A 25,810-nucleotide genomic window follows, 5' to 3' on the forward strand; every position below is an offset into this window, starting at 1 on the left:
TCCCCTGTAACTGTTTTAAAAGCATTTCATCCTGTAATTACATTTCTACAATTGGTACTCTAGGAGTTAAGAAAACAACTAAATTATGAAAGCAAAATTCTGAATATTTTGAGATGAGCATCACCAATCATATTGCTAATATACCTAAGATGATTCTTTCAGAAGGTTGTTTGAAAGCACCTGGAAATAAAGGAATTTGTTAAACTTTACTTATGTATTACCTAGTTTCTGCAGTTCTTGGAAACAATGTTCACATACTCTTGCTGGTTGATTTTTCAGGTAATCTAAACCATACTTATTTGATGAACAAGCTTGGCATACAATCTGAAAACACAATGGAATTATTTCATTTAGAATAACCTCAGTATCAAACCATCTAATATGCTACAATAGATAATGCTGTCTACCTAGAGTGCTTTTAAAACCTTTTCTTAGTCAGTGACTTGAAATAACACCTCTGTGGAGTTCAGGCCTGCAGTGAATTCACACACAACACCACACTGCAAGATAAAGAGGCCACAAACTATGACTGAGTGAGTGCTAACTCCATAAAATAAAATGCTAATAGCATTAACATGTGGGAAATGTTTAGAACCATGTGTGGTGTGCATAAAGTCCTCTGTTAGCTGTATTTATCATCATCATCTTTACTGTAACCATGTCTGGTGAGCTTCTACCAATTGTCTGGCCCTCTACTAAATGCTCTTTAAACAGACTCCGTTTAATCTTTGTGGTAACTCTCATTGTTACTCTACTCCTTTGACTAACGAGGTCATGAAGGCTTAGATACGTCACTGGTGATAACTTTAACACTGAAAATTCCTCTGTAAAATACTTAGTATCTAGATAAATGTAGTTTCAATAATTAACAGTAAATGTGGGAGTCTAGTTAATTTTGAACTTTTTGTTTTTTTTTTAATTTATTTATGATAGGCACACAGTGAGAGAGAGGCAGAGACACAGGCAGAGGGAGAAGCAGGCTCCATGCACCGGGAGCCCAACGTGAGATTTGATCCCAGGTCTCCAGGATCGCGCCCTGGGCCAAAGGCAGGCGCTAAACCGCTGCGCCACCCAGGGATCCCTGAACTTTTTTTTTTTAATGAAAATTCTCTATTATTGACATTCTATAATAACTTTGGTAGGTGAGGGTGAGTTCCCTAATAAGATTACCCTCTGCCTAAATATTTAGAGAAAATACCATCCATGATTCAGTATCTTTTTCTCCCCTGCCATGGTTTACAGGAGGAAATATGCTTCCTCACTATGTACAGCTTGGAGCTATTAAAAACCATAATGGAGATGGAGGTCAACATCTCCAACCTTCCCGCAGGCCCGGCAGTGGTGTCGTCTCCACGTCAGAGTGAATTCACTGGTGCAGATCATACACATTGTGGCTCGGGTATCAGGGATCCAGATGGGAGCCTTTGATCCAAGAGGACTAACTTCCTCTTTATTTTCTGAGTCAGCCTGTGGAAGAACGAGTTTTCATTACCTCCACGCACATAGAATGCTACAGAACTGAGCCCCCCCTTTTTTGGGGGGGCAATGGCGGCCCACAATGCTGATGGTGTCATTAAAGATGTGGAATGGATGGGCTACTGTAGTTGTCATTTTCTCAGGATATTAAGATTAGCTGTATCCTAATAATCCTTTGTTGCAAAATTAACTTAAAAAAATGCCTGCGGTAGTACCATGATGGCTGGTTAGTTTCTTCCTTATATTGTATTTCCCCAATTTTTTACAATGAAGTTTTACGACCAGAAAAAATATGAATGTGCTATATGTTATCACAGACTTGCAATTAGACATTTATAGGATATTTAGCTCTGAAATTATACCCACACGTGTATCTTTCTGTGAAACACATGTTGCTTTTCTAAACCTCTGGGAAAAGTTTCTTTAGCGTAAAAACTGATTGAAACGAACTGAAAAAGAATAAGAAGGAAAAGACAATACCTCATCAAGACTCCTACTAGGACAGAATGTGATTCTTTTTTTGGCATACTCTTCTATTGACCTGGAAATCGCTTCTAGCCATTCATCCCTTTCAGTGGCAGAACTGTTGGGGGCAAAAGAAGGTTCCATCAACCAGATGTCAGCTTTTATTCTTTGCCTTTTTCCTACTTCTTTTCTTCCTGCCATGGCAACAGATTCCACCACCCTCCCCAACAATGCTAGTCCCAGGCAGCAGGTCTGAGGTTTGTGCGCACAAATAATCAGAGTGGGCATTAAAGAACACATGGCATTTTAGCAAATACAATGCTTTTTTTCTTCCCCAAAGTACTGCTTTATACTATTGAAGTCTCTTAAATTTGGAGTTTTTTTGCTTGGCTTAAGAGCTAGTCATATAATTAATGATTATGGCTATTTACATAAACAAGGAGTTTCCTGAGACATAATCCTAGAATTTAAAAATATTCCAAGGAATCAAGTTTGTTTGTTTGTTTTTTAAAGATTTTATTTATTTATTCATGAGAGACAGAGAGAGAGGCAGAGACATAGGCAGAGGGAGAAGCAGGCTCCTCACAGGGAGCCCAACGTGGGACTCGATCCTGGAGCCCTGGGATCACACCCTGAGCCAAAGACAGATGCTCAACCACTGAGCCACCCAGGCATCCCAAATCTTGGTAAATTTTGAGTCTGGGTGACTGAATATGCAGCTTCATTGTATTATTCACTCTAATTTTAAGAATATTTGAACTTTAAATAATGTTTTTATAATTAAAAAACCACTTGCCTTCCCCACAAAAATTATAGTAGAAATGTACCTTCCTACTGAATGGCTTTAAGTGCCATTTAGAATATGCACTCATATGGATATTAAAAAGTTGAAATCCACTTTACCAATAAAAATTTTAAAACTAGTATATTCCTCAAATTTTCATTATATACCAAGAATAAAATAAAATAGAATAGGGCAGCCCGGGTGGCGCAGCGGTTTAGCACCGCCTGTAGCCCAGGGCGTGATCCTGGAGACCCTGGATGGAGTCCCATATCAGGCTCTCTGTATGGTGCCTGCTCCTCCCTCTGCCTGTGTCTCTGCCTCTCTCTCTCTCTGTCTCTATGAATAAATAAAATCTTTAAAAAAAATAAAATAGAATAGCTCTTATTTCTCTAAGCCAAACAAAACCTGCCTCAATTACCTCTATTACTCTACCATTTCTGTCCCAACTAGCTGCCATTTATTTAACAGTTACTACATGTCAGCCAACTGTGCTAAATGCTTTGCAAATGTCATCACATCTCATCCCTCAGAGCTACCTCATGGAATATATATTGGATCTTACACCTCCTTTCCCCAATACTATCATTATCACCAACCAGCACCATTTACAGATAAGCAATCTGAGGATTTGAAATGTTAGACAGTTTGCTTCAGACAACAGGCTACATGACTTGACTTGGCATTAGACCCACGTGTAGCTATAGACTGAACCCTTCACCACCGTGTCATTCATCTCTGTTCTCTGAACTATGCTATGAGAACATATGCTCAAGCTTCCAAGTAAACATTCATAAAATAATACTGTCCCTCTCTCTCACTCTCTCCCCTTCCTCTACTTTTTCAGTAGAAGAAGTAAAAGAAAGCAGAGAGGCAGATGGTTAATTTGAGAACTGCCGTCTGATTTTTCTGGAGCCCTGGGAGCATGTGGAATGTGATTTGACTGTGCAAATCATGTCACATATGCTGTTCTTTCATTTAATCATTCCTGGCTCTCTTGTGTGGGGATCTGCCAAAACAATGTTTACCAGCTCTTGATAACACATTTCTCACAGACCACACACATTTGCCTGCAGTTTCGAGTGGAGACATTCTAGGTTGTCTTTTGTAACATGGTTAGCAGAAGACTCAGCACCTTCCTCAGTTAAAATGCAGTTAAACCAAGTATTTTTTTCTTTATGGAATGTGCACATTACCCACAAAGCAAAATTTGTATTAAGTAAGCACCATTCTCCCATTGATTGGGATGAATTTCCAAAGGGAAAAACCTACCAAAAACCTACCAAGGGGTTTTTGGTATGTTATATCTTACCACACTATTTTCTCCTTGACTAACTGTGGAATGCTATTCTAAGGTCTAACGGCCATATCACTGCATTTCATTTTTTTTTAAAGACTTTATTTATTTATTCATAGAGACACACACAGAGAGAGAGAGAGAGGCAGAGACACAAGCAGAGGGAGAAGCAGGCTCCATGCAGGGAGCCCGACATGGGACTCGATCCCGGGTCTCTAGGATCACACCCCAGGCTGCAGGCGGCACTAAACCGCTGTGCCACAGGGGCTGCCCTCACTTCATTTCAATTCATCGCCAGCAGAAGCCTACCGAGGGCCATGGTACTAAGCCATGAACTGCGCATACAAAACACATGACTTTGTAAAGGCTCACATCTAATGAGGTGAGACACAAAAACAAGTAATTACTGTATGATATAATAAAGATATTAGACCAGGAACAAAGAAGCAGTAAATTACCTTATTTAGGTAGTGGGGAAAGCTCAGCAAAGGTGAGGACTAGTGTCTCTATACACCTACATTTGGCCTCCTAGCTTTGGTTATCTTCTCTAAGCTGATGACTCTCAAATATATGCCAAGTCTGGGCTCCCTTCTGACCCCTCAGTCCTAATAGGCACTGCCTCACTGATGGCCGTTTCTGTTTTTGTTTTTAAGTAGGCTTCACGCACAGTGTGGAGCCCAGTGGGGCTTGCAACTCACAAGCCTGAGATCAAGACCTGAGCTAAAATCAAGAGCTGGAAGCTCAACCAACTGAGCCCTCCAGGTACCCTGATGACTCCATGACTGATAGGCATGTACATATTCAATATGCATATCTGAAACTAAGTTCCTGATTCTTCTCCCAAAGCTGTTTCTCCCCCAGTGTTCCCTATCCCAGGGATAGTAATGGCATTACTACCTGGCACAGTGTACAAGCCCGAAACTAGCTCTTCTCCCCCTCTGTCTCTCAACCCCATGTCCAATTAATCATCTCCTTTACTTCCCCTTCTACACCACTTTCTACTTAGCAGCCAACTTTTTCAATATCTTATTAATTAATTAATTAATTTATTTATTTAAGAGAGAGGGAAAGGGAGAGAGAGAGCACGCATGAGTGGAGAGAGGGAGAAGCAGACTCCCCACTGAGCAGGGAGCCCAGTGAAGAGCTTGATCCCAGGACCCTGAAATCATCTCTTGAGCCAAAAGGCAGAGAGTTAGCCAACTGAGCCACCCAGGCACCCCAGCAACCAACTTTTAAAAAGGTCAATATGATCACATTCCCTTGTGCAAACCTTTCAGTGGTTTCCTATGGATTTTTGGCTCAAGACCCAAATCCACAAGTTCTGCACCCTGTCCCTCCAGGCTTGAGAAGGGTCACTCCCCTTCTCATTATCTGTTCATGCCATTCTGGTCTTTCAGTTCTTTGAATCCACAATGCCCTTTCCACCTCAGGGCCTTCGTATACATTATTCCTAATGATCAGCAGCCTCTTCCTTTCCTTCTTGCCTTGCTATCCAACTCCTATTTATCCTTCATAACTCAACTGACACAGCAGGTCTTTCGGGAAGCTATCCCTGACTGCCCTTTCTCCACCAAAGTTAGTTCAAGGTTCCTTGTTTTGCATCTGGTAGTTTTCCTTAATCACAATAATTGATTTTGTTGACATTTTGCTAAGCATTGTCTTCCCTAATAGACTGAAAGGTCAGAGAAGGAAGGGTCCTTTTAATTCTCCACTGTCTCATGATGCCTGGCCCAAGGTAGAGAATCCATATTACTTACTGACCAAAGGAACCAATTCCAGGCAGCTGCCTGTGCAAAAGGCAGGAGGATGTGAGGTAGGCTGGCATGCATGGAGAGTATGCAGATCCATGCTGGTGAAACATGCAATGTTGTTTAGAACATGGTGGGGGCAGGGAGAATGGAGAGAAATCAGGCTGGTGAGGTCCATAGGAACCAGATCACAGGAGGCCTTCTCATCTCCTTCCTACATGTTATACTGTACCCACTCACTGCGGCTGGGTGGGGGGCTCAGAAAAAGAGCATGGTATAATGGCGGCATTCAGTATGTGTCTACTCCCATCTTCCCAGGCCACCTTAATCCTCCCTTTGAAATTTGCTTTCCCTTTATCAAGAACTTTCCAGTTATAGCTTTTCCTGCATAACCCACATTTAATCCATCAATAATCCTATTAACTCTACCTGGTTCTGATCATTTCTTACCATTCTAGTTCAAAAGTGCATCATCTAGCTCCTACCTGGACTTCCAATTTCTACTCTAGTCTCTAGATGGTCTATCATCTATAAAAAAAGCCAGTGTCCTCATTTAAAAATATACATTATACCACACAAATTCTTAGGCTTATTAAGACCATCAGAGGGTTTCCCATCACACTTAAAATTCCAGTAACCTTACTAAGGTCTAAGAGGCCTATATGGACATCCACATATTTACCTGAATGGCAACCAAAGAAGGATTTATCATCATTTCCTGAATTGTTTTAAAAGATTTTATTTATTTGAGGTAGAGAGCACAACCAAGGGGGTGGGAGGCAGAGGGAGAGGAAGAAGCAGAATCTCCACTGAACAGAGGGAACCAGACTAATATGGGGCTCGATCCCAGGACCCTGGGATCATGACCTGAGTCACAGGCAGATGCTTAACTGACTGATTCACCCAGGCGCCCCTGAATTATTTAATTTTTAATAAAATGGAATTTTGTTTTTGCCAAAGCATATTTTTAGTTAGGATATTTACGTGCAACTGAAAACTTGACTTTACTGTAGGTACTTTCTGGATATTTGAAAATCACTTTCTTGATTTTGAGAACCATCCTTAAGTATTTGTCAGGAGCCTGCTGCATAAAGGCTTGATGTTCCTTGCACTTTTATTCAAATTAAAAAAAAAAAGTCTCAGTTCCAGGTAATCAAGAGTTTACCATCTTTCTCCAAATATTAACCTGTAGGATGTATCAGGTACCTCCCAGGAACTGCTTGCTTTGGCTGGAGGTTGGGAAACATTTGACAAACCTTGAACAAACCCTATTTGTCTTCTCTTATCCCGAAATCTGGTGTCAGGCAGCAGTGGCCATTCCATTTCAGAAAAGTGACAATGACCCAAGGGGCTGCTCTTGTTCCCATTATGGGAAGTCAGACTGAGTCCTTGGTTTGAGTCCTTGACATCCATGGACATAGACACTATTATAATGGTTGAAAGCATGACTTCCAGTGCCAGATACACCAGGTTAAAATTTCAGCTCCACTGCTTACTAGTTGTATAATCTTATAGTGTTACGAATCTGCATTTTTCTTATCTGGAAGGTCAAAACAACACCTACTCTACTAGTTATTGTGGAAATTAAAAGAGAAAATAAATGACAAGTTCAACATCGTGCACGATGCCAGGTAAAACATGGCTCCAGTTAGGACACTAGCTGCTAGTGAGAATTCTAGTAGATTTTACTGGTATAGACATAGCTGGAAGCAGGCTGCCTGGGTTCAAATCCTGGCCCTGATACTTATAGCTGGGTGGCTTTTTTAACCAAAAAATGGGTATAAAATTAGTAACTTACAAGGTGCTTGTGAAGATTTAATGAAGGAAAATACAGAAAGTGCTTAGGAAGAGTGCCTGGCACAAAGTAAATGCTACGTTAAGTGTTTGCAACTATTTTTATTAGAGGTTAGGTCTGAGAGCTGGCCAGACTTGCTATCCAGATCCAGCAGTGGAACATGCTATGGCTGTTGGTGTCTCTATCTACACCAGCCAAATCCTGCCAAACATCCCCTTCTGCCACGTGGCCAGTAACTCAGTAATGTACACGGATGAGACATACAGCTTCTGGTTTCCTTGGTACTTGATCTAAGTAATGGTAATATATTTTGGTTTACATAAGTCACTGCAGGTTCCACTTTGAGGCAATGTGGTATCATAAATAACAACAGATTGAGAAGTAAAAAAAATCTCTATTTGTATCCTGATTTTGCCAGCTATGTATCATTAAGAGAGCAATTCACTTTTTCTCTTAGTCTTCCTCATTTCTAATGAGATGACATCTACTTCGTAGATTTGTTATGACCTCTCCAGGTTATGCAAGTTTCCTAGTGAATTATAAAGTACTAGGTGTCTTAAGAACATTAGTTGCCATTGTAAAAGGTTCGAAGAATTCACACAGACACACACACACACACACAAAGATGAGCAAGGCACTTTTCAGCATCATTATTCTTTTCACAGGAACATTTTTATCTTCGTGCTTCAAACACATTACTGAATCAGCAATCAGACATTTTACTTACAAACCAAGAGTAAACTGCATGGTTTTAAGACCGAAAAGGAAAAAAAATGTAAGTCCAGTAAATCTAAATGTAAAAAATGCTGTAATACTGGTAAATGTTCACATATTTTTAAATTTTACCTGGCTGAGAGGATAAAGGAACGTTCTACACTTTCAATCTTTAGTTCATTCTGATATGCTTCTTGGGTAGGTTTTCTGACCTTAAAGAAAGCAAAACAATTTGAGCAAATTCATCCTATTGCAAATCTCATCTAAACCTGCCCAATACCCTAACTGCTATCATCCACCAACCCTCACATTCACCTTTATCTACCACGACTCTCCCTCATTGACTCTGTGTGCCAGAGTTAAATACCTACATACACATAGGCTCAACTTTCCCACTACTACTTTGCTCACACTACTGCCTCTACCTGGAATGCCTCCCCCACCTATCAGCATGGCCAAATGGTGACCTATTCTTTAAGGCTTGTGGCTTTTTCTCCAAAGACTTCCTCGCTTCTCCCAGTTTCCTAGCTGCTACCAATTTCTCCACCAGATCCCACTGAAAGCTGCATGTTATTTTCTGAACTCCCCAAAACCTTTCTTTTTTAAAAAAAGATTTTATTTATTTATTTGAGGGGGAGGGGCAGAGAGAGACAGGGAGAGAGAATCTCAAGCAGATTTTGCACTGAGTGCAGAGCCCAACATGGGGTTTGATCTCACAACCCTGATATTGTGACTTGAGTCCAAGCCAAGAGTTGGACACTTAACTGACTAAGCCACCCAGGTGCCCCAGAACTCCCCCCGAATTTAATTGTACCTTTACAGTTTGAATTGTACCTTCAGTGATATCTACTACTGTCTATCTACTGGTATTTATGTGTAGTGTACTATCTTCCCAACCAGTTAATAAGCTCCTGGGGAGGTGGGGTCTTGGGGGACAGTCAAAAAACAATCATAATTCAATTCATCTTGTATTTTTCACCAAATCTACTGCCATGTTTTGTTTATAGTTCTCAATAAATACCTCATGAATAAATGAATGTATGAGAGAGCAAATGACTAGTGAATGAATAAATGAACACATAAACAGTAACACAAGGAGAGAGGAAAGTCAAGGATATAAGAAAGATGATTATCTTAGGGCTTCTTTAAATTTATTTGAGTTAAGAAATATCTTCTAACAGATGTACAGACCTTCATTCCAGCCAATGAGAGCATGTTGTTCAGTTTATACATCCCGGACTGCACCGGTGTTGTATACAACAGGGCATCGTTAAACTGAAAGTAGAAATATTTCATAGGATAAACTAAAGCAACAAATATCAATCTACAAATATCAACCAACAACTATCAACCTACATTGATAAGACATTGAAATAGAGGATAAATGCTACTTTTTCATTAAAAGTTCTCTGAACAAAAACACTTTTGTCCACTTATATAAACTATGACCATCCAGAGTGCCTTATTAGAATTACTTTAAAAAGGCAATTTCTAGAAAATGTGCTTTCTTTCCAAGTTCTGTAATAGATATGTTTTCTGAATTCTAAATCCCACTGAAGCATTATAACCTGACTAAATAATTGATTGAATCATTTTTTCTAAGTCAGAAATGACATAAACTGAATTCAAAAAGGAAATAATTTTCTGGTGATGCATCATAAAAGACTTTGCTTCCTATAACTGAAATGCAAGTAACCAAGTCAGCCAGTCAAAGATCCCACTAAAACTCTCTGAATGTGTTAAGCTTATCTGTCATATACAAATGTCTCCATCCATTAGGCAATTATCCCCTCCTCCGGCTCATAAGAAACACACATGGCCACTTACCAGGAAAAACACTCGGGGCTGCATGACTTTCCGTGACAGCTTCATCAGAGTTCCTTCTTTAAGAAAAACCTGATTCATCCAAACAAATGCCCATTTAGTCCCACCATAACACGACTATAATATGCATATAATTTGTTTTTCAGCTTTCTTTCCCCAGAATTTTTTTGGAGACGGGGCTGGGTGGACATAATTTCCATGTGACTTTTTAGTCATGGTTTCTTTTTAAACCCTTTAAGGAGTTGGACAAGCCAGCAGAGTTTCATAAATCCAGTATTGGTCCCAGGGGTACTATGTGGTCTGAAATGTAATTGACTGAGCATGTACTTAATCATGGGGCATAGCCAACATCCTGAGAATTACATTTTGTAATTTTCCTGAATTCATTCTCTAGGCCACTTTTGTGCTCTATGAAGAGCATCAAAATACCAATTTTTTCCCTCTCCTCATCATCCCCTCTTACTTTAAAGATTTTAAATGAAATTCTCCTTAAAGCTGTGTGAGGTCAGTTAGTATTACACAATAAAATGATTCTATTTAATCAGATACTCTGTGGGGTCCCCTGCCATTCTCCTAATTGAATTGGACTTCTTGTCACAGTGACTTAAATCACGAATGTTTTGAGTGGATAGAATGAACTGAGTTGATCCAGATTGAGTCAGTGAAGAGTAAAAACAACAAATAACTTGTTTTCAGAACTGAAATGCAAAATAGCTATAAAAGTTGTCTAAATGCATTGTACTAAATTTGCCAAAGGCAGCCTAAAACACTTACCCGTCCAGGCTGCACTATTTCATGGTGTCCATTTAAGCTGTACTGAATCTGCATAAGCTTCTGAAAGTTGTCCTACAGAAAGAGAATATATAGCATATGAAGGCCTAGGCCCCCAGGTTCAAAAGTATGCCAGCCACTGAAATCGAGATACTTACTCCTTGCTTCATAGTGTCATTGGCATGGTTGGCTACCTCTATAACGACAGCAAGGGCATCTAAAATGTGCAGGAACAGAAAGGACATCAGTTATTCCAGTGAACTGCAACATTAAACAATTCCTGATGGCAAGATGGCAAATTTGTAGCAGCAACCTCTGGAGGGGCCCAAAGTTAACTGAGGTAGAAATATGGATGATGAGGTCTGATGGGGGCAACAGCAAGGAAAAACAGTACTTATGTAAAAAAATGAGCCCAAGAAAGACTCTAAAGAAGACATTATAGGTAATAGGTATCAACAGTATGAGTGTTAGGGTTGCTTTGTGCTGAGCTTTGATTATACTGAAGTTTACAAGGACAAGGAGAGGATTTCACCTGGAAGTTAAGAACCATTCCACTATGAACTGCTTTGAGAGAGAAGTACCCTAGGATAGGAAACCAGAACTATGAGAAGTGGCAATCTAGAGGGTCAGGACTCAGCTGCCTCTTGTTAGTCTGATCCCAAGAGGGAGGAAGTGCCACACAGAAGCAAACTAGGCCTTAGAAAATGACATGCATTACTTTGTGAGCTGAGTAATTTAGCTTCGTTTCTGTTTATTCTTTTTATTAACCCCTTGCCTTTAGCAAAGTGTTTCTGAATCCTCCAGTCTTATCATCTTGACTTCATAATTAGATACAAAGGGAAAAGTCTGTACTTTTTCTCCTTTTGTGTTCTTAAGATAGTAATGCTTCTCTAGAGACATGGGTAAAGACAATTTTTGGTTGTCGAAATGACAGGGAAGGTTCACTGGCCTTTAGTGGGTAGGAACCAGGAATGCTAAGCATCATTGCAATTGCAATGAATTAGAAGTTCATACAAAGAAGGTTATCCTCTAGGACAGTAGCATTCCCATTGAGAAAAAATAATACAGTGTTAGAGGGAAGTATATCCCCTGAGGCTGGTGTGGCAGTGGCAGTAATCAGCAAGGAAAGGACTATTAAAAAAAAAAAATCAATTTCTGGAAAGAGGTTGAGGTTTGTTTTTTTTTTGTTTTGTTGTTATTGTTGTTTTTTTTGATCTACATACTATAACCCACCAAGAGTTAGTTTCCCTTTCTGATATTAACCTGAGAGGTTTCTACATTCTTTAAACATGTATTATTATCAGCATTATCAAGGAAAAGCTACAGTACTTCCTTATAAATACTCCATGCATGGATCAGAATGTACTGCACCTGACACTTGGCACACCAGATATTCAAAAGATGATCCTGGACACATTCCCTTCTTTCTGGCCCATGTGAATTCCCAGTGGGTGGAGAGAAAAGCTTTAGGATTTAATGAATGAATGGATAAAATGATAAAGCTGCTGTTATTTGGTGACCAGGTCTCCACACTACCTTCTTCCATCCATCCTGCAATTCTACTTTCCCCATGTCATCCCCCTAAGGATCCCTGGCGACTTTGTTCTTCTCTGGCGACTTTGTTCTTCTCACTCTTCTGCCTAACTTCTAGAGGTGTGTTTGTCTCATTTTCTCCCCTCCCTGGGCACTCTTGTCTACAACTGCTGACCATTTTACTGCCACACTTCTGGCCATACAGTACACTTCATTGTTCACCACTTATTCAAACCTATCTCTTTGCTGAAGTGTATAATTTCCTTTAAACAAGCTCCTTCATCTCTGGTCCTTTTTTTGTTCTATCTGTAAAATGGGGCTAATAACTCACTTTCCTTAAAGGCAGAAACTCTGGGATAGATGCTGTCTTGAGGCCCTATTCACTAAGATCTGGCTAAAATGAAGCAGACACTGATCTGGAATGCCCACTCTTCATCTTGTCCACCCTTCATTTCGCATTTCCGGTCCCACTTCTTTCTAAGCAAAGCCCTGCCTCTTCAATCTTCACACTACCCCCCCTTCAAAATGATTCTGCACTGCTCAGTGCATCTTGACTTTAAAGCTATGTGTTTTGTTCTTTATCTGATGGGTATTACAACTAGATTACATGTTCACCTAAGAAGCACACTACATCTTCTACTCTAAACTCTGCCTTTAAAAAAAAAACAAAACACTTTTATTCTATTTAAGATTGTATTTATTTATTTGATAGTGCAAGTACACACACACACACACACACACACACACACGGGGGAGGTGCAGGGGCAGAGGGTGAGGGAGAAACTCCAGCAGACTCCCTGCTGAATGGGGAGCCCCATGCTCCATCTCATGACCCATATATCATGACCTGAGCCAAAATCAAGAGTTGGAGCCTCAATCGACTAAGCCACCCAAGCACTCTAAAAAAAGCACTTTTAAAAGCAAAACACTCTTCAGGTGCTTTTATAGAGTGCCTGGGTGGCTCAGTTGGTTAAGCTTCTAACTCTTGGTTTTGTCTTAGGTCATGATCCTGGGGTCGTGGGATCAAGCCCTGAGTTGGGCTCCACGCTCAGCATAGAGTCTGCTTGACCCTCTCCCTCTGATCCTCCCCCCACTCTATGCTCTCTCTCTCTAAAACAACAATAATAATAATAATAATGATTTTAAAAACATGAAACACTTGTAAATAGATGTTACAGAAGTAGAAGTAACATGATTTAGAGATTGAATAAGAATCTCTACAAAATGAGTTACAAACCTGTTTAGTTTGTACTCTAAAAGTGTAAAGGATGTGCAAGAATTGTGATGAAAACTCACGAAATTAATGAGGTGGACATGTACTTCAGATTGGAGCCAGGGATATACCTATAGCATTTGAAAGAAGTGTTTTGGGGATAAATAGAAACACTACTATCCTGAAGAGAATTAATCCCTGTGTGTATATGTGTGTGAGAGTGAGAAAGACAGACACACACAGTGGATTAACCTGTGAATATCAATGAGTCCCTTGCATTGTAATGGAAGTTTTCCTTTAAGTGCTACCAGGAGTGAGGGTTAAAAGGATAATAAAGCAACTGTCTAGCATCAAAGAGTCCCAGAATATGCTATTTTAGACTGTATCCCTGATCTATATAGTTCGATCACTTCATGGACTCATGATTTTAAAGCTGGAAATGATCGTGCAGATCAACTGCTTCAATCCCTGCTTTTCAAAGCAACAGACATCTAGAGAAGGTGAATTTACCACTGGCACAGAGTGACTGAGCATAGAAGGAACCTTCCTCACACCAGATAATGCTGGGTCCCGTGACCGGCTACAACATAAGAACTTCTGCAACATATATAATACCATAAAAATTATTTACCTTGAGTGTCTCTGTAATCTCCAGAGTCCTCTAGAAGATTTTTCAAGTAATCTAGAAAAGGAAAAGGATTATAATATTTAGTAAAATAAAACACTAAGGAAAAATCACTTCATCTTTCTTATTCAATACTGGTTGGTTAATATATATGTGCTAGTTCAATGTGTGCTAACTTTCTAAAAATGTGAGAGAATAAAAGCCCTGAGATGCATCTGAAATCAGGACCCAGGTTCAGAGCTAGAAAGAGCATCAGGGGTCAGTCACACTGGTCATTTTCAAGAGGAATCAGGTTACTGAGCACAGGGTCTCACCAAAGCCACTATCTCTTTGTGGCATAGTCAGGACTAGAATCCAGGTCTCCTGATGCCCAGTTCAGCACTTTTAGTCTAATACACATGAATTGCCTTAATTTCAAATCAGATGTATGTCCAGTACAAAATTCTAAGTATTGATAGACTGAATGCCTAAGGGATTTGTCACTCTAAGAGTTTAACAATGCAGAGAACAGCAGAGGAATATAAAAAATATGTCTAGAGCAGTGGTTCTCAAATGGGGCAAATTTGCCCACCAGGAGACATCTGGAAACATCTGGAGACATTTCTGATAGTCATAACTGGGGAAAAGGGGGTGCTACTGGCATCTAGTGGCTACAGGCCAGGGGTGCTGCTAAATATCCTACAAATGCACAGGACAACCCTACAACAAAGAATTATCTGACCCAAAAGAATTATCTGCAATTGAGAAACTCTGTTCTAGATGAAGATGATCTTCAAATAAGCTATGTGGTATATAGTAGTTTTTATTATACAGAAAAAATTTAAGGCAATAGGTTATTTTTTTAATTTTTTTAAAGATTTTATTTATTTATTCATGAGAGACACAGAGAAAGAGAGAGAGGCAGAGACACAGGCAGAGGAAGAAGCAGGCTCCATGCAGGGAGCCTGACATGGGACTTGATCCCGGGACTCCAGGATCACACCCTGGGCGGAAGGCAGGCACTAAACCACTGAGCCACCCAGGCTGCCCCAATAGGTTATATTTTATAACTCTTTAACACTAAGGAATGCCATGGGGTCTCAAGGTACTTCATACTCTGTTGAGAAATGTTGGATGGTTTCCCATTACCTCTCAAAACAAATTCTGAAAAAAAAAAGAAAAATCCTAAAAAACAAAAACCACATATACACACCCCAAAACAAATTCTGTTCCCTGGAATTTAAATTCCCCCTACTACAGGATCACTATTGACTTCTGTTTTTTTTTCTCTTGCTACTACTTAACACAGGCCCTTTGTTCTTACCAAAGTCTGATTCTGTGTAATGCATTAAACAATTCATGTGGTCCCTGGCTCTATACTTTTTGTCCCTAATGTTCCCTTCTACTGAATCCTTTTCTCTGTCTCTGCATATAAAAATTGTAATCCTATTTTTCAAGGTTCATCTCAAATTCCTCTTCTCTTGCCAAACTTTCCATTTGAAAGAAATATTCTCTCCCTTTGAATAATACATTACACAGTAGTTACTTTATGCCTTCTATCATTTTCTTATTAGACTCAAAGCTCCTTGCGGGCAGGACCCATGTTGGATTCATCTTTCTATTCCTTGAAGCACTTAGCCAGGGCCTTTGCATACAGGGGACAAGAAATGCTTCATATATAAAAATATAAATAATTTTTTTAGACAGAATTATGTTTAGGTAAAGGGCAATAAAGGCTGAAACCAATCCTAAGCCAGTGGGAGTTGAGAAAGTAAAAAGAGGAAAGGCATAGGAAGAGACTGAATGCATTTCTATCAGAATCAATCACCACTCAGCAATAGTTATGGAACAGTATAATTTCATCCCATGGATTTATGAAGTCATGCTCAAAGACACAAAGGGAGACTTGGATGTTAGTGTGAGTTTTTTAAACTCAATAGATGACATACACACAACACACCCAACTGCTGAAACTCTGTATACCTTTGAGACAGTGACCCAAGAACCTATGAGTCTAGACATGCTCATTGTAAATATCCAGCACTGGCAACAAGCTCTGGTGAGATGCCGTGTGTGACAACAGTAAGCTTCTGCACACACCACAGCATAGGTCCGATCTTACCGGAGACCATCACTTAGTTATTCAGCTCTTCAAGTAATCTGAACACACCAGTTGGAGAGTTTGCTACCAGTCAAATAGATAAGAAAACCACAAAAATTAACAAAATACATATATTATACATTAGACTTAGCCTCACCTGGAGATGAAAAATTAACTTAATCTTACTCTGACCCCACCCAGAATGCACTCGATTTATAAGCCATGTTCGGTAAGTCCAAATATTTAACTTTTCTATAAGAGTGAGGAGAGGAGAGGAGAAAAACCTGCTCTCCTTCTTACATCTTTTCCATATCCAGGCTGTCTCATGAATCGAAAGTGATGTTCCTTAAAGGTTCTAGTGAGGTGAAGAGTGTGGAAAGGAAAGTAGATTTACCTAAGTATAAGATTCATGGAAGTTTCTACTTTATCTTCAACTTTTGTTCTTTAATAGAGAAGTATACACAAGCAAATGGACACATTTCTCTAAACCAAGAGAGCTCACTGGAAGATGTCCATATTAGGAAATACTGACCTCAGAATCATGGGGCTGAACCTGATACGCTTCTGAGTTTCATTTTTTTCCCCCCTGAGCTCAGCCTGCCATCCTGAACTTTCAGAAAAAGAGTAGAAATACACAAATGGGGATGCCTGAGTGGCTCAGCAGTTGAACCCCTGCCTTTGGCTTAGGGCGTGACCCCGGATTCCTGGGTTCGAGTCCCACGTCGGGCTCCTTGCATGGAGCCTGCTTCTCCCTCTGCCTGTGTCCTTGCCTCTCTCTGTATCTCTCATGAATAAATAAATAAAAATTAAAAAAAAAAAAGAAATACACAAATGGGCTAAGTAGAAAACCCACCACTAAGATGTTGCAAAATCATGCTTCTAACCACAGAAGTAATGACCTTAAGTTTACCTTCCTTGCCAATTTAAATTTCAACTTTCAAAATCCAATTTTCTAAAATTGAATTTTAGAAATTCAACTTTCCAGTGAATCCATCCTATTCATGCATCTATATTTTCAGGGGACCTTGTTGCAGTACATCATTTTGAGAACTTTTACCATTTCAAAGAAGACAAGACCATGAACCCTCAGTTAAGAATCACTCAGTGCCTTAACGGCAGAATGAGAAGAATGTGACCGATCAGCCTCTGAGTCAGATGGGAGGAGCACTGAAACCACTAGCTGCCCCAGTGACTGTTATAACCCAGGTGAAACCCAGGAACAGAGACCAGACAGACATGCTTGTGTGAGTCATAGAGAATTCTTACTTGTACCATTTAGAACTGAGTATCCTGCCTGAGTTTCATTAGAAACAATGACAACAGAGTAGAGTAGTTATTTCAATGTGCCACGTTAGACTGATAGTATTCCATGACTTTCCTGCTTTTGCCAAACCAAGCTATGCATTTTTAAAAACTTTGCTAATAAAAATGCTTCAAATGTCGCGTAGGTTACTTGTACCAAAGAAAAAAAGTTGATTGCAGTGTGCGTGGGCACCATAAAATGTACTTTCTGGCCACCAGGTGGCATCGTTGATTAATAAAAGTTAATTATCCCCATTAGCACCATTAGAAGCACAAAATTAAGCAAACACCCCATGTACCTCAAGAGATAATACAAGTTAATTTTGTTCTCATATACGAGGCCCAGAGTGAAAGAATAAGGACACAACAAATATGGTATCTTGTGAGAGGTCTAAGCCATATTTTATATATAGAGATAGATATAGATATAAATATATAGATATATATCTATATATAGGCTGCTAGTAACCTTAACACCCTGATTGCCTAATCAAAAAATAATCAACTTAAAGCAGAAAACTGTTCAGAAGTACACTTAACCTTCCTAAAACTGAGTCATCTGTGGAATTCTTGGACATTTTAATTCAATGACACCCCGTCGGATTCCTGGACTGTGTGCTGAGAAACCTGTTTGTGGCATAGCACAGAGGAAATGAAAGTACTGGACAGTAACGTTCCAAAGTCAAGTGTTTTGAATTGGAGGACATGTTTTGCTTTGTATCACCCACATTTCTTCTTTCCTCTTTACATATCTAATGAAATCAGCTACACATCCTGAATTATGGGATCTGAAAATAAGCTGCTTTGCCAAAGCAACTAAGAACTAGTCTGACTTCTGAAACAAAGTGCGGATTATGTTAAATACCACAAAAAAGAGTCAAATGTTAAGTTGAAACACATTTACTGCTGCCATCTTCAAGGCAGCTTGGTGAAGTGGTCAAAAGCCCTCAGTGGTAATGAGAAGACAGATTTTCAATTGTCCAGCTACCTCTAGCTGAGGCATGTGACTTAGCCATGATCTGTAGCATTTATGCATCAGTATCCTCATACATAAAATAAGTAGGGCAGACCAAATTGAAAAACTGTAATGATTATCATTCTAATGTATTATGAAGCATATTTTTTTTAAAAAATTCTAAAATGCATTATAGGAAATTTGGTAAATTAAATAATGGAGAAAACTCCAAAACTGAAACTATGCCATCTCTCTAAAATAACTATTGTTATTTAAAAGTATTTCCTTCTGTTTTTATAAAATGCTTGCTTTTACTTAATTTAAATTTTAATAACATACAGGATTGTATAACTCAGTTACATTTTGATATTTTTTTCCGTAAGAGTAGTAGAATAATATCCCATGACAGGAATATATTATTCAGTACTTAGGTACTCTATTAGACTTTTAGGTCATTTTAAAGTTACCTTGTTTTGGCTGCTATAAATAGGATGGCCACATACCCTAATTTGCCCATGATTCTGCTGTATACCGAATGGGCACATATAGATATGCCCATGCATAACTACAAACAGTACCCTCAGACAAAGGGTACTGTTTCTCTTATGAAAATTAATGGGCTTGAATAATAACTGTGTAATCGTTTTAATTATAAATAACGATCAGGATCCCTTGATATATATGTCTTTTTCCATAGTTCAAACTATTTCCTGATCAGTGAGAATGAAGGGTTTTTTTAAGTACTAATATATCATGAGAAACCTTCCCTAAAGGGATGTACTAATTTAAAATGACATGAGAATATCAATTTCACTAAAATGATTCAATTATGTGTATTGTAGGTTTTTATTGCTGATGTGGTAGGAGGAACTGAAAACTTGTTTTAATTGATATTTATGATTCAGAAGATATTAGATATGCCACTGTGTATTTATTATGCATTTTCTGAGTGAACTCTTTGTTCCTAAGTTTAGTCCATATATCTATGGGAGTCTTATTCTTAGCAAGAAAGCAATTTTTTTCATGTTTGCTACTAACATATTTTTCTGATTTATATCTTTTAATTTTGACTGTATTTTAAGCCTTTATGTTTTTATTATTTAGAATACTAGAAAGGCATCAGTATTTTCCTTTAGAACTTATTTATTTTTATTCATTCATTCATTTATTTATTTATTTTTAAATTTTTATTTATTTATGAACTTCTTTATTTAAAAAAAAAAGAACTTCTTTATTTTTCTGGGCTTAGAAAACCATGTCTCCTCCTTTCTCTATCCTTAAGAGTTTTAATAAATAACACATTTCATTTTTTCCTGTTTTTACTATACTTTACTGCTTTACATTAAGTTTTCAGTTTAAGTAAGGCTTTTTTTTTTAAAGAGCAGTTTTAAATTTACAATAAAACTGTGGAGAAGGAACAGTGATTTTCCATATACTTCCTGCTCACAATCATGCATAGTCTCTCCTATTATCAACATCCTCCATCAGAGGATTTACTACAACTTATAAACCTGTACTGACACATCATTATCCCCCAGTGTCCATGGTCCACTCTTGGTGTTGGACATTCTGTAGGTTTGGACAAATATAAAATGACATGCATCCATCATGATAGTATTGTACAGAGTATTTTCCCTGCCCTAAAAAGCTTCTGTGTTCTGCCTGTTTATGTTTAATTTTGATTTTTAGTGTATTCACTGACATATGAATCTTAGTTTTTCAAATTTTAACAGGTTATTCAATTAACAATCCTTTTTTTCTACTGTCTTACACTTCCTACTATCATACGTTAGATTCTTATAAACAGGGTGTTTTTAAGTTACTTCTCTATTATAATAACAGAATAATTATTATTTTTCAATCAGTAAGCCTATTCTTGCAATGGCATTATGTATTTTTAATTGCTGATGTTTTAGAATGAGTACTGTTTCCCTCCTAGAATATTCTTTAATGATGTACTCTATTTCTTCCTATATACAAAATCATTTTGATGTGTACTGATAAAATCCCAAAATTTCAAGTTAACCTTAATGAGAAGATGGAGCATTGACAATTTGTCAGAAACTTCATTAATGATTGTATGGCGTCAAGTACCATTTTAGCATAAGTTCTAAACTGAAGGCTTCATGAGGAGAAGGAGCCTAAATTAAATCCTTATATCCCAGCATCTAGAATAAGGACCAGTACATATTGAACAAATGTTTCCTGAATTTATGATGGACTAAAATGATAGTCCATTTAGGGTTACTACTTCTTGCTTCTAATCTCAACTAAGCCGTTGAGAATTGATACTTTAAGGATCAGATTAATTAAAAAATGCTCAGGCCTCTGCTCTCATTCTCCTGCCTCTCAAATATTAATTCAATTCTGGTCTCTGCTGTCCTGGACTGCCTCTTGTACATATGGTGTTTGTCTAAGTTAGAAAATGTGACCTTTCTGGGCTCTCAGGCTCACAGATTCATGGCTAGGAAAGTAAGCAATGCCTTTCTGTGAACTAGAAAAGGCTACCTTTCCTGGGCTGATGCAGCTCCTCACCAGGACACATGATGGTGAACAAACTGCAAGCTGAAGCTGGACGTCAGTCAGTTGAAGCCCTTACACAGCACATAACCATAGGAGGCGGACTACCCTAGACTTTGGTAAGTCTGGTCCTAAGGGAGTATGTCCAAAGGACTCATGAACCAAACCCAACTCTGGGCTCATCCTAACACAAAACTGTGTAGCAGAATCTCCTCTTGATCCCTTTTTTAGTGGGACAGACTAGCTAGGCACATCCAGGATGCCCTCAGAGGAGTCAAAACCATAGGAAGTCTCCCAACAAAGTAAATATCCATTGGTTGAGACTGCTTTCTGTTGTGGATACATTTTCCGGCCGTTAAGACTGCCAGTTTATCAAGTGAGCATCTCAAAAGTATTGAAACGGTGTTGGCACACTCAAGCCCCACTTAAAGCAGTTCTTATCTATATTTGGTCCTTACCACTCGGATTATGAACAAAGAGCAAATTTAGGTTTAGGGAAGTAAGTATATTTTATTTTACTCCCCAAATAATGGCCAAGAGTGAAATAAAGCAAACATAAGCACCAAAGTGAATTCAAAGTATGACTGAATCTCAGTTTTCTTCAAGTGGAACAGCTCCTGACGTAAGCCCATAACTCTGACAAATACATAAGAGGAAAACTCTTTAGCAACACAGCTTGCTTTAGCAAGGCAAGTCCCAGCAATAGAGGCATTTGGCTATCTACAGGGAATCTGAGTTAAATATACACTAAGAATTGGAAAAAGAATGGCTTTGTTGTAATGTCTATGGGTACGATTCTGGGGGATCTGTAGCCTTGGATGGGTAAAACACACAAAGAAACAAATAATATTTTCACTACCCTTTAAGTGAAATACAGAATTTCCTTCCATTATGAATGTAGGCAACAAACCACAGTATCATCAATGATACCAGTGACTTTATCACCAGAGAAGTCATACATTTTTTATATCACATTACAGCTGTTGTAGATATCTCAAAATATTGTTTATTGTCACCACTACATCAAAATCACAGTAATTCATAGATCTGCCACCAGATCTTCTTACTTAATGCATTACTAAAGCAGCACATGTATTAACATGTAACACTTTAAAATTATCTCAATAACTGCATTTCAGGTCAATTGGTTTCCTCTTAGTCTTATGTATTTTACTCTGTAACTTTAAAAAAATTATTCTAAGAGATCCATAGGCTTTATCAGATTGCCATAGGGATCCAGGCACAAAAAAAGGTTAAGAACTTCTGTTCTATAGAGAAACTGAGATTACATTTTAATTTTTTTTTTGAGATTACATTTTAAAGCTATAATTTAATAGAACAGGCAGATATGCCTATATCTTAAAGTCTCTCCATAGTACTAAATGTTTATTTCCACAATACTATTTCATGGATATAATTTATTAAGCATCATCTCTCAAAATACCTTGTCCACAACTATAAATAAAAATAAAATGCAACAGGGACGCCTGGGTGGCTCAGTGGTTTGAGCATCTGCCTTCAGCTCAGGGCGTGATCCGTGATCCTGGAGTCCCAGGATCAAGTTCCACATCGGGCTCCCCTAAGGGAGCCTGCTTCTCCCTCTGCCTATGTGCCTGCCTCTCTGTGTGTCTCTCATGAATAAATAAATAAATAAAATCTTTTAAAAAAATTAATTGCAACAGAGTGAGAGCTGAGCTAATAACAGGAATTCTGAATATCATCACCCTCCCGTGTCACATGGATAGAATTGCCTTACATCAGGGTCTTTGGATTCTTTAGGAATGAAATTCCTTGGCCGGTGCCCGGGACAGCCCCACCTTTCATCAAATTCTGCCCTAGACAAAGTGTTAGAATGACTTCTGATGTAGACAATTAGTCCTGGGTTATAAAACAAATAGTTGTTAAGCAGAGTTTTGTTTTTCAGTAAGGATTTTTTAAAAGTCATGCATTAATATGATCCTGACCTTTTCTTGAATCTGCTTATTAGTCTGTTCATAACTCAAATTAATAGCTTCAGAACACTGTAACAGATGTTTTTAATATCCCATTTTCTACCGACATGGGAAATCCTGGATTTCTAAAACCTAGAGGGAGTTAATGCCATCCCAGACTAAAGGCAAAGATTACCGGAAAAGTAATATAATATGTCGTTAGTCACTTACAACATAAATATTTTGAACAAGATCAAAGAAAACTACCTGATCCAAATTTAATCAAAGTTCAAAGGACTGTTTTCCCCCTAAATATAGAAATGGAAAAGATATTTCAGAGGAATTTTTAAATTATGCTTTTCATTTTATTTTCTCGACATGATCCTCACTGATTCAACTTTTTTCAACACCAGTGTAGTAACTTTCCACAAATAAAGGTTTTTTTTTTGTTGAAAAAATTTTTACTGCCTATAACACAGAGACAAAAAAATCTAAAAGAGTCTATGATAATCATCTCTGGATGGCAGAAGATAAAAGACTTTGTTTTATAATGCTTGTATTTTTTTAACACACACAAAAGATTCCTTCAAAGAAAAAAAGTGGCCTTTAAGAAAAATAAATCCTCAAATATACTCAAACACATGAGGAGAAGAAGAGCTTGGTGGAAGGCTGAGTGGTTGGGCATGGCTCAAGAGGACTACAGACTCCATCAGTACAAAGACCACCTTGGTGTTTGCCAGTCTATACAGGTGTCCAGCTCAAGGTCAGCCCATATAAATAGTGATTAATGAAAGAGACAAGCTGGCCTTGAGGGCAGGTTTCAGGAGAGAATAAGAAAACTACTACAGCTGGAACAAAGGAAAACAAGGTTTGGGAAATTCTGGGTTATAACCTATGGCCTTTATATTGTAAATAATAAGGGTTTTCTTCCTTCCTAAATTAAGACTTTATTTTTTTAGAGCAATTTTATGTTCATAGCAGAACTGACAGGAAGGCATAGAGATTTCCCATAAACCCCTACCCTAGATGTGCACAGCCTAACTCACTATCAATATCCCCCACCAGAGTGCTAGGTTTGTTAGAATGGATGGAACCTACACTGACACATCACAACCCCCTCAAACCCCAGAGTTTACATTAGAGTTTACTCTCAGTGTCATACATTCTATGGGTTTGGACAAATGACCAGTATATTACATTACGATAGGATAAGTCAGTTTGCATATATATACATATGCCTCTGTTCCCAGTTCCCAGCACAGAGCTCCTAAAACCCTTGTAATTTTTTAAGTGATAAGGGCACTAGGGAGCATCTTTTGTTCTAATGTTTGGCCTTTGACCCTAATTCTGACAGAACTCCTAAATCTCTTGGAACTTTTTAGGTGATAGGTATGCCTTTTGTTCTAATGTGGTGACTCTGGGTGGGTTCCTGAAGAGCTCCTAGATAAGGGCTGGTTCCCAGAAAGATAAAGCCATGATTATAAACTTGGAACTTTTAGTCTCCATTCTCCATCCTACAGGAAAGGGAGAGAGGGCTAAAGAAGAGTTAATAATGGATCATGACCACATGATGAAGCATCCATAAAAGTCTCCAAGTACAGGGTTTAGAGCTTCTAGTCGCTGAGCACTTGGAGGTGCTGGGAGAGTGGTGCCTGGAGACGGCATGGAAACTCCAAGATCCTTTCCACATAGCTTGCTCTATGCTTCTCTTCCATCTAGATTTTCACCTGTATCTTTCATCCTATCCTTTCGGGATAAATGAGCAAATGAAAATAAGTGGTACTCTGACCTCTAGGAGCCATTCTAGCAAATTATCAAACCCAAGGAGGGGATCACAGGAACCCAGATTTATAGCTGGTTGATCAGAAATACAGGTGACAGCTTGGGACTTGCGAATGGCATGTGAAGTTTGCAGAGGGGCAGTCTTATGGGACTGAGCCCTTACTCTGTAGAATTGGATACTATTGCCAGGTAGATAATGTCAGAATTGAATCAACGTATAGGACACTTAGCTCGTGTCAAAGATAACTGCCTGGTTTAGGACAAAACCACACATCTGGTGCCAGTATTGTGAGTGTGATGGTGGCATGTGAATAAAGGGGAGACACAGGAGGAGTGTGTTTTTCTTTTTGGTGTCCCTGAAAAGAGATTGTGACAATGTGCCAGGCTACCTGGAGGTGGTACTGCCACAAATTGGCATGAGTTTAGAAAGGCCTAGTCTAGAACATAACAAGGGAAATGGAAAGAGCAGGAAGCAGAGGCAGAGGAAAACTGATCGGCAGATACTACAACAGAGGAAAAAAGGAGAAAAGGGAAGCATTTCAGAGTCCTTCCCACAATTTTGTGTTTGGATAACTGGAAGAGTATTTTTAACTCTTAACAATTTATCAAACATTCAGCCATCAAACATTCAGGGGATTCTCAACCTTATGAAAAGGAACAACATTTAATTCCCTAAGCCTTTCAGCTCCTTACAGTCCCTGTTATGTGCCAGAATCTAGGCCAGACCCAAGGTTAGGGTAATAAAGATGGTCTCAACACTGAAGAGATGAAGATAAAAATAAGCAGACATAAAAAAATTCATGCTGTTCCTACAATGGCACCTGTTTCCTTCCTTCACTTCCTCACTGTGGCCTCGAGACTCTGATGCTCCTAACTCGAAATAGGTTGTGGGCCCCGTGCAGATTTCAAGACCTGGCTAGATCCATTTGCCTTGAGTGCCTAATATAAAGGTAAAATTTACAAGTTTTTCTACTTAAATTAAGGAAATCATTTACTTT

General features: G+C 38.7%; 1 protein-coding gene across 2 annotated transcripts in view; it reads right to left on the reverse strand.

Annotated features, from left to right (window-relative positions):
• FGD6 (FYVE, RhoGEF and PH domain containing 6) overlaps positions 1-25,810 on the reverse strand; it is a 111,690-nt gene that overhangs the window by 14,373 nt on the left and 71,507 nt on the right. For both annotated transcript variants that reach the window (XM_025439399.3, XM_035699133.2), the window contains exons 9-17: positions 14,249-14,299; positions 11,030-11,088; positions 10,875-10,946; positions 10,104-10,172; positions 9,468-9,551; positions 8,409-8,488; positions 1,957-2,059; positions 1,321-1,467; positions 222-324 (exon numbers count right to left, since the gene is read on the reverse strand). In XM_025439399.3, coding sequence (XP_025295184.2) covers positions 222-324; positions 1,321-1,467; positions 1,957-2,059; positions 8,409-8,488; positions 9,468-9,551; positions 10,104-10,172; positions 10,875-10,946; positions 11,030-11,088; positions 14,249-14,299 — 768 coding nt within the window. The remainder of the gene's footprint in view (positions 1-221; positions 325-1,320; positions 1,468-1,956; positions 2,060-8,408; positions 8,489-9,467; positions 9,552-10,103; positions 10,173-10,874; positions 10,947-11,029; positions 11,089-14,248; positions 14,300-25,810) is intronic.

Source organism: Canis lupus, chromosome 15 (assembly GCF_003254725.2).
Source record: "Canis lupus dingo isolate Sandy chromosome 15, ASM325472v2, whole genome shotgun sequence".
Lineage (NCBI taxonomy): Eukaryota > Metazoa > Chordata > Mammalia > Carnivora > Canidae > Canis > Canis lupus.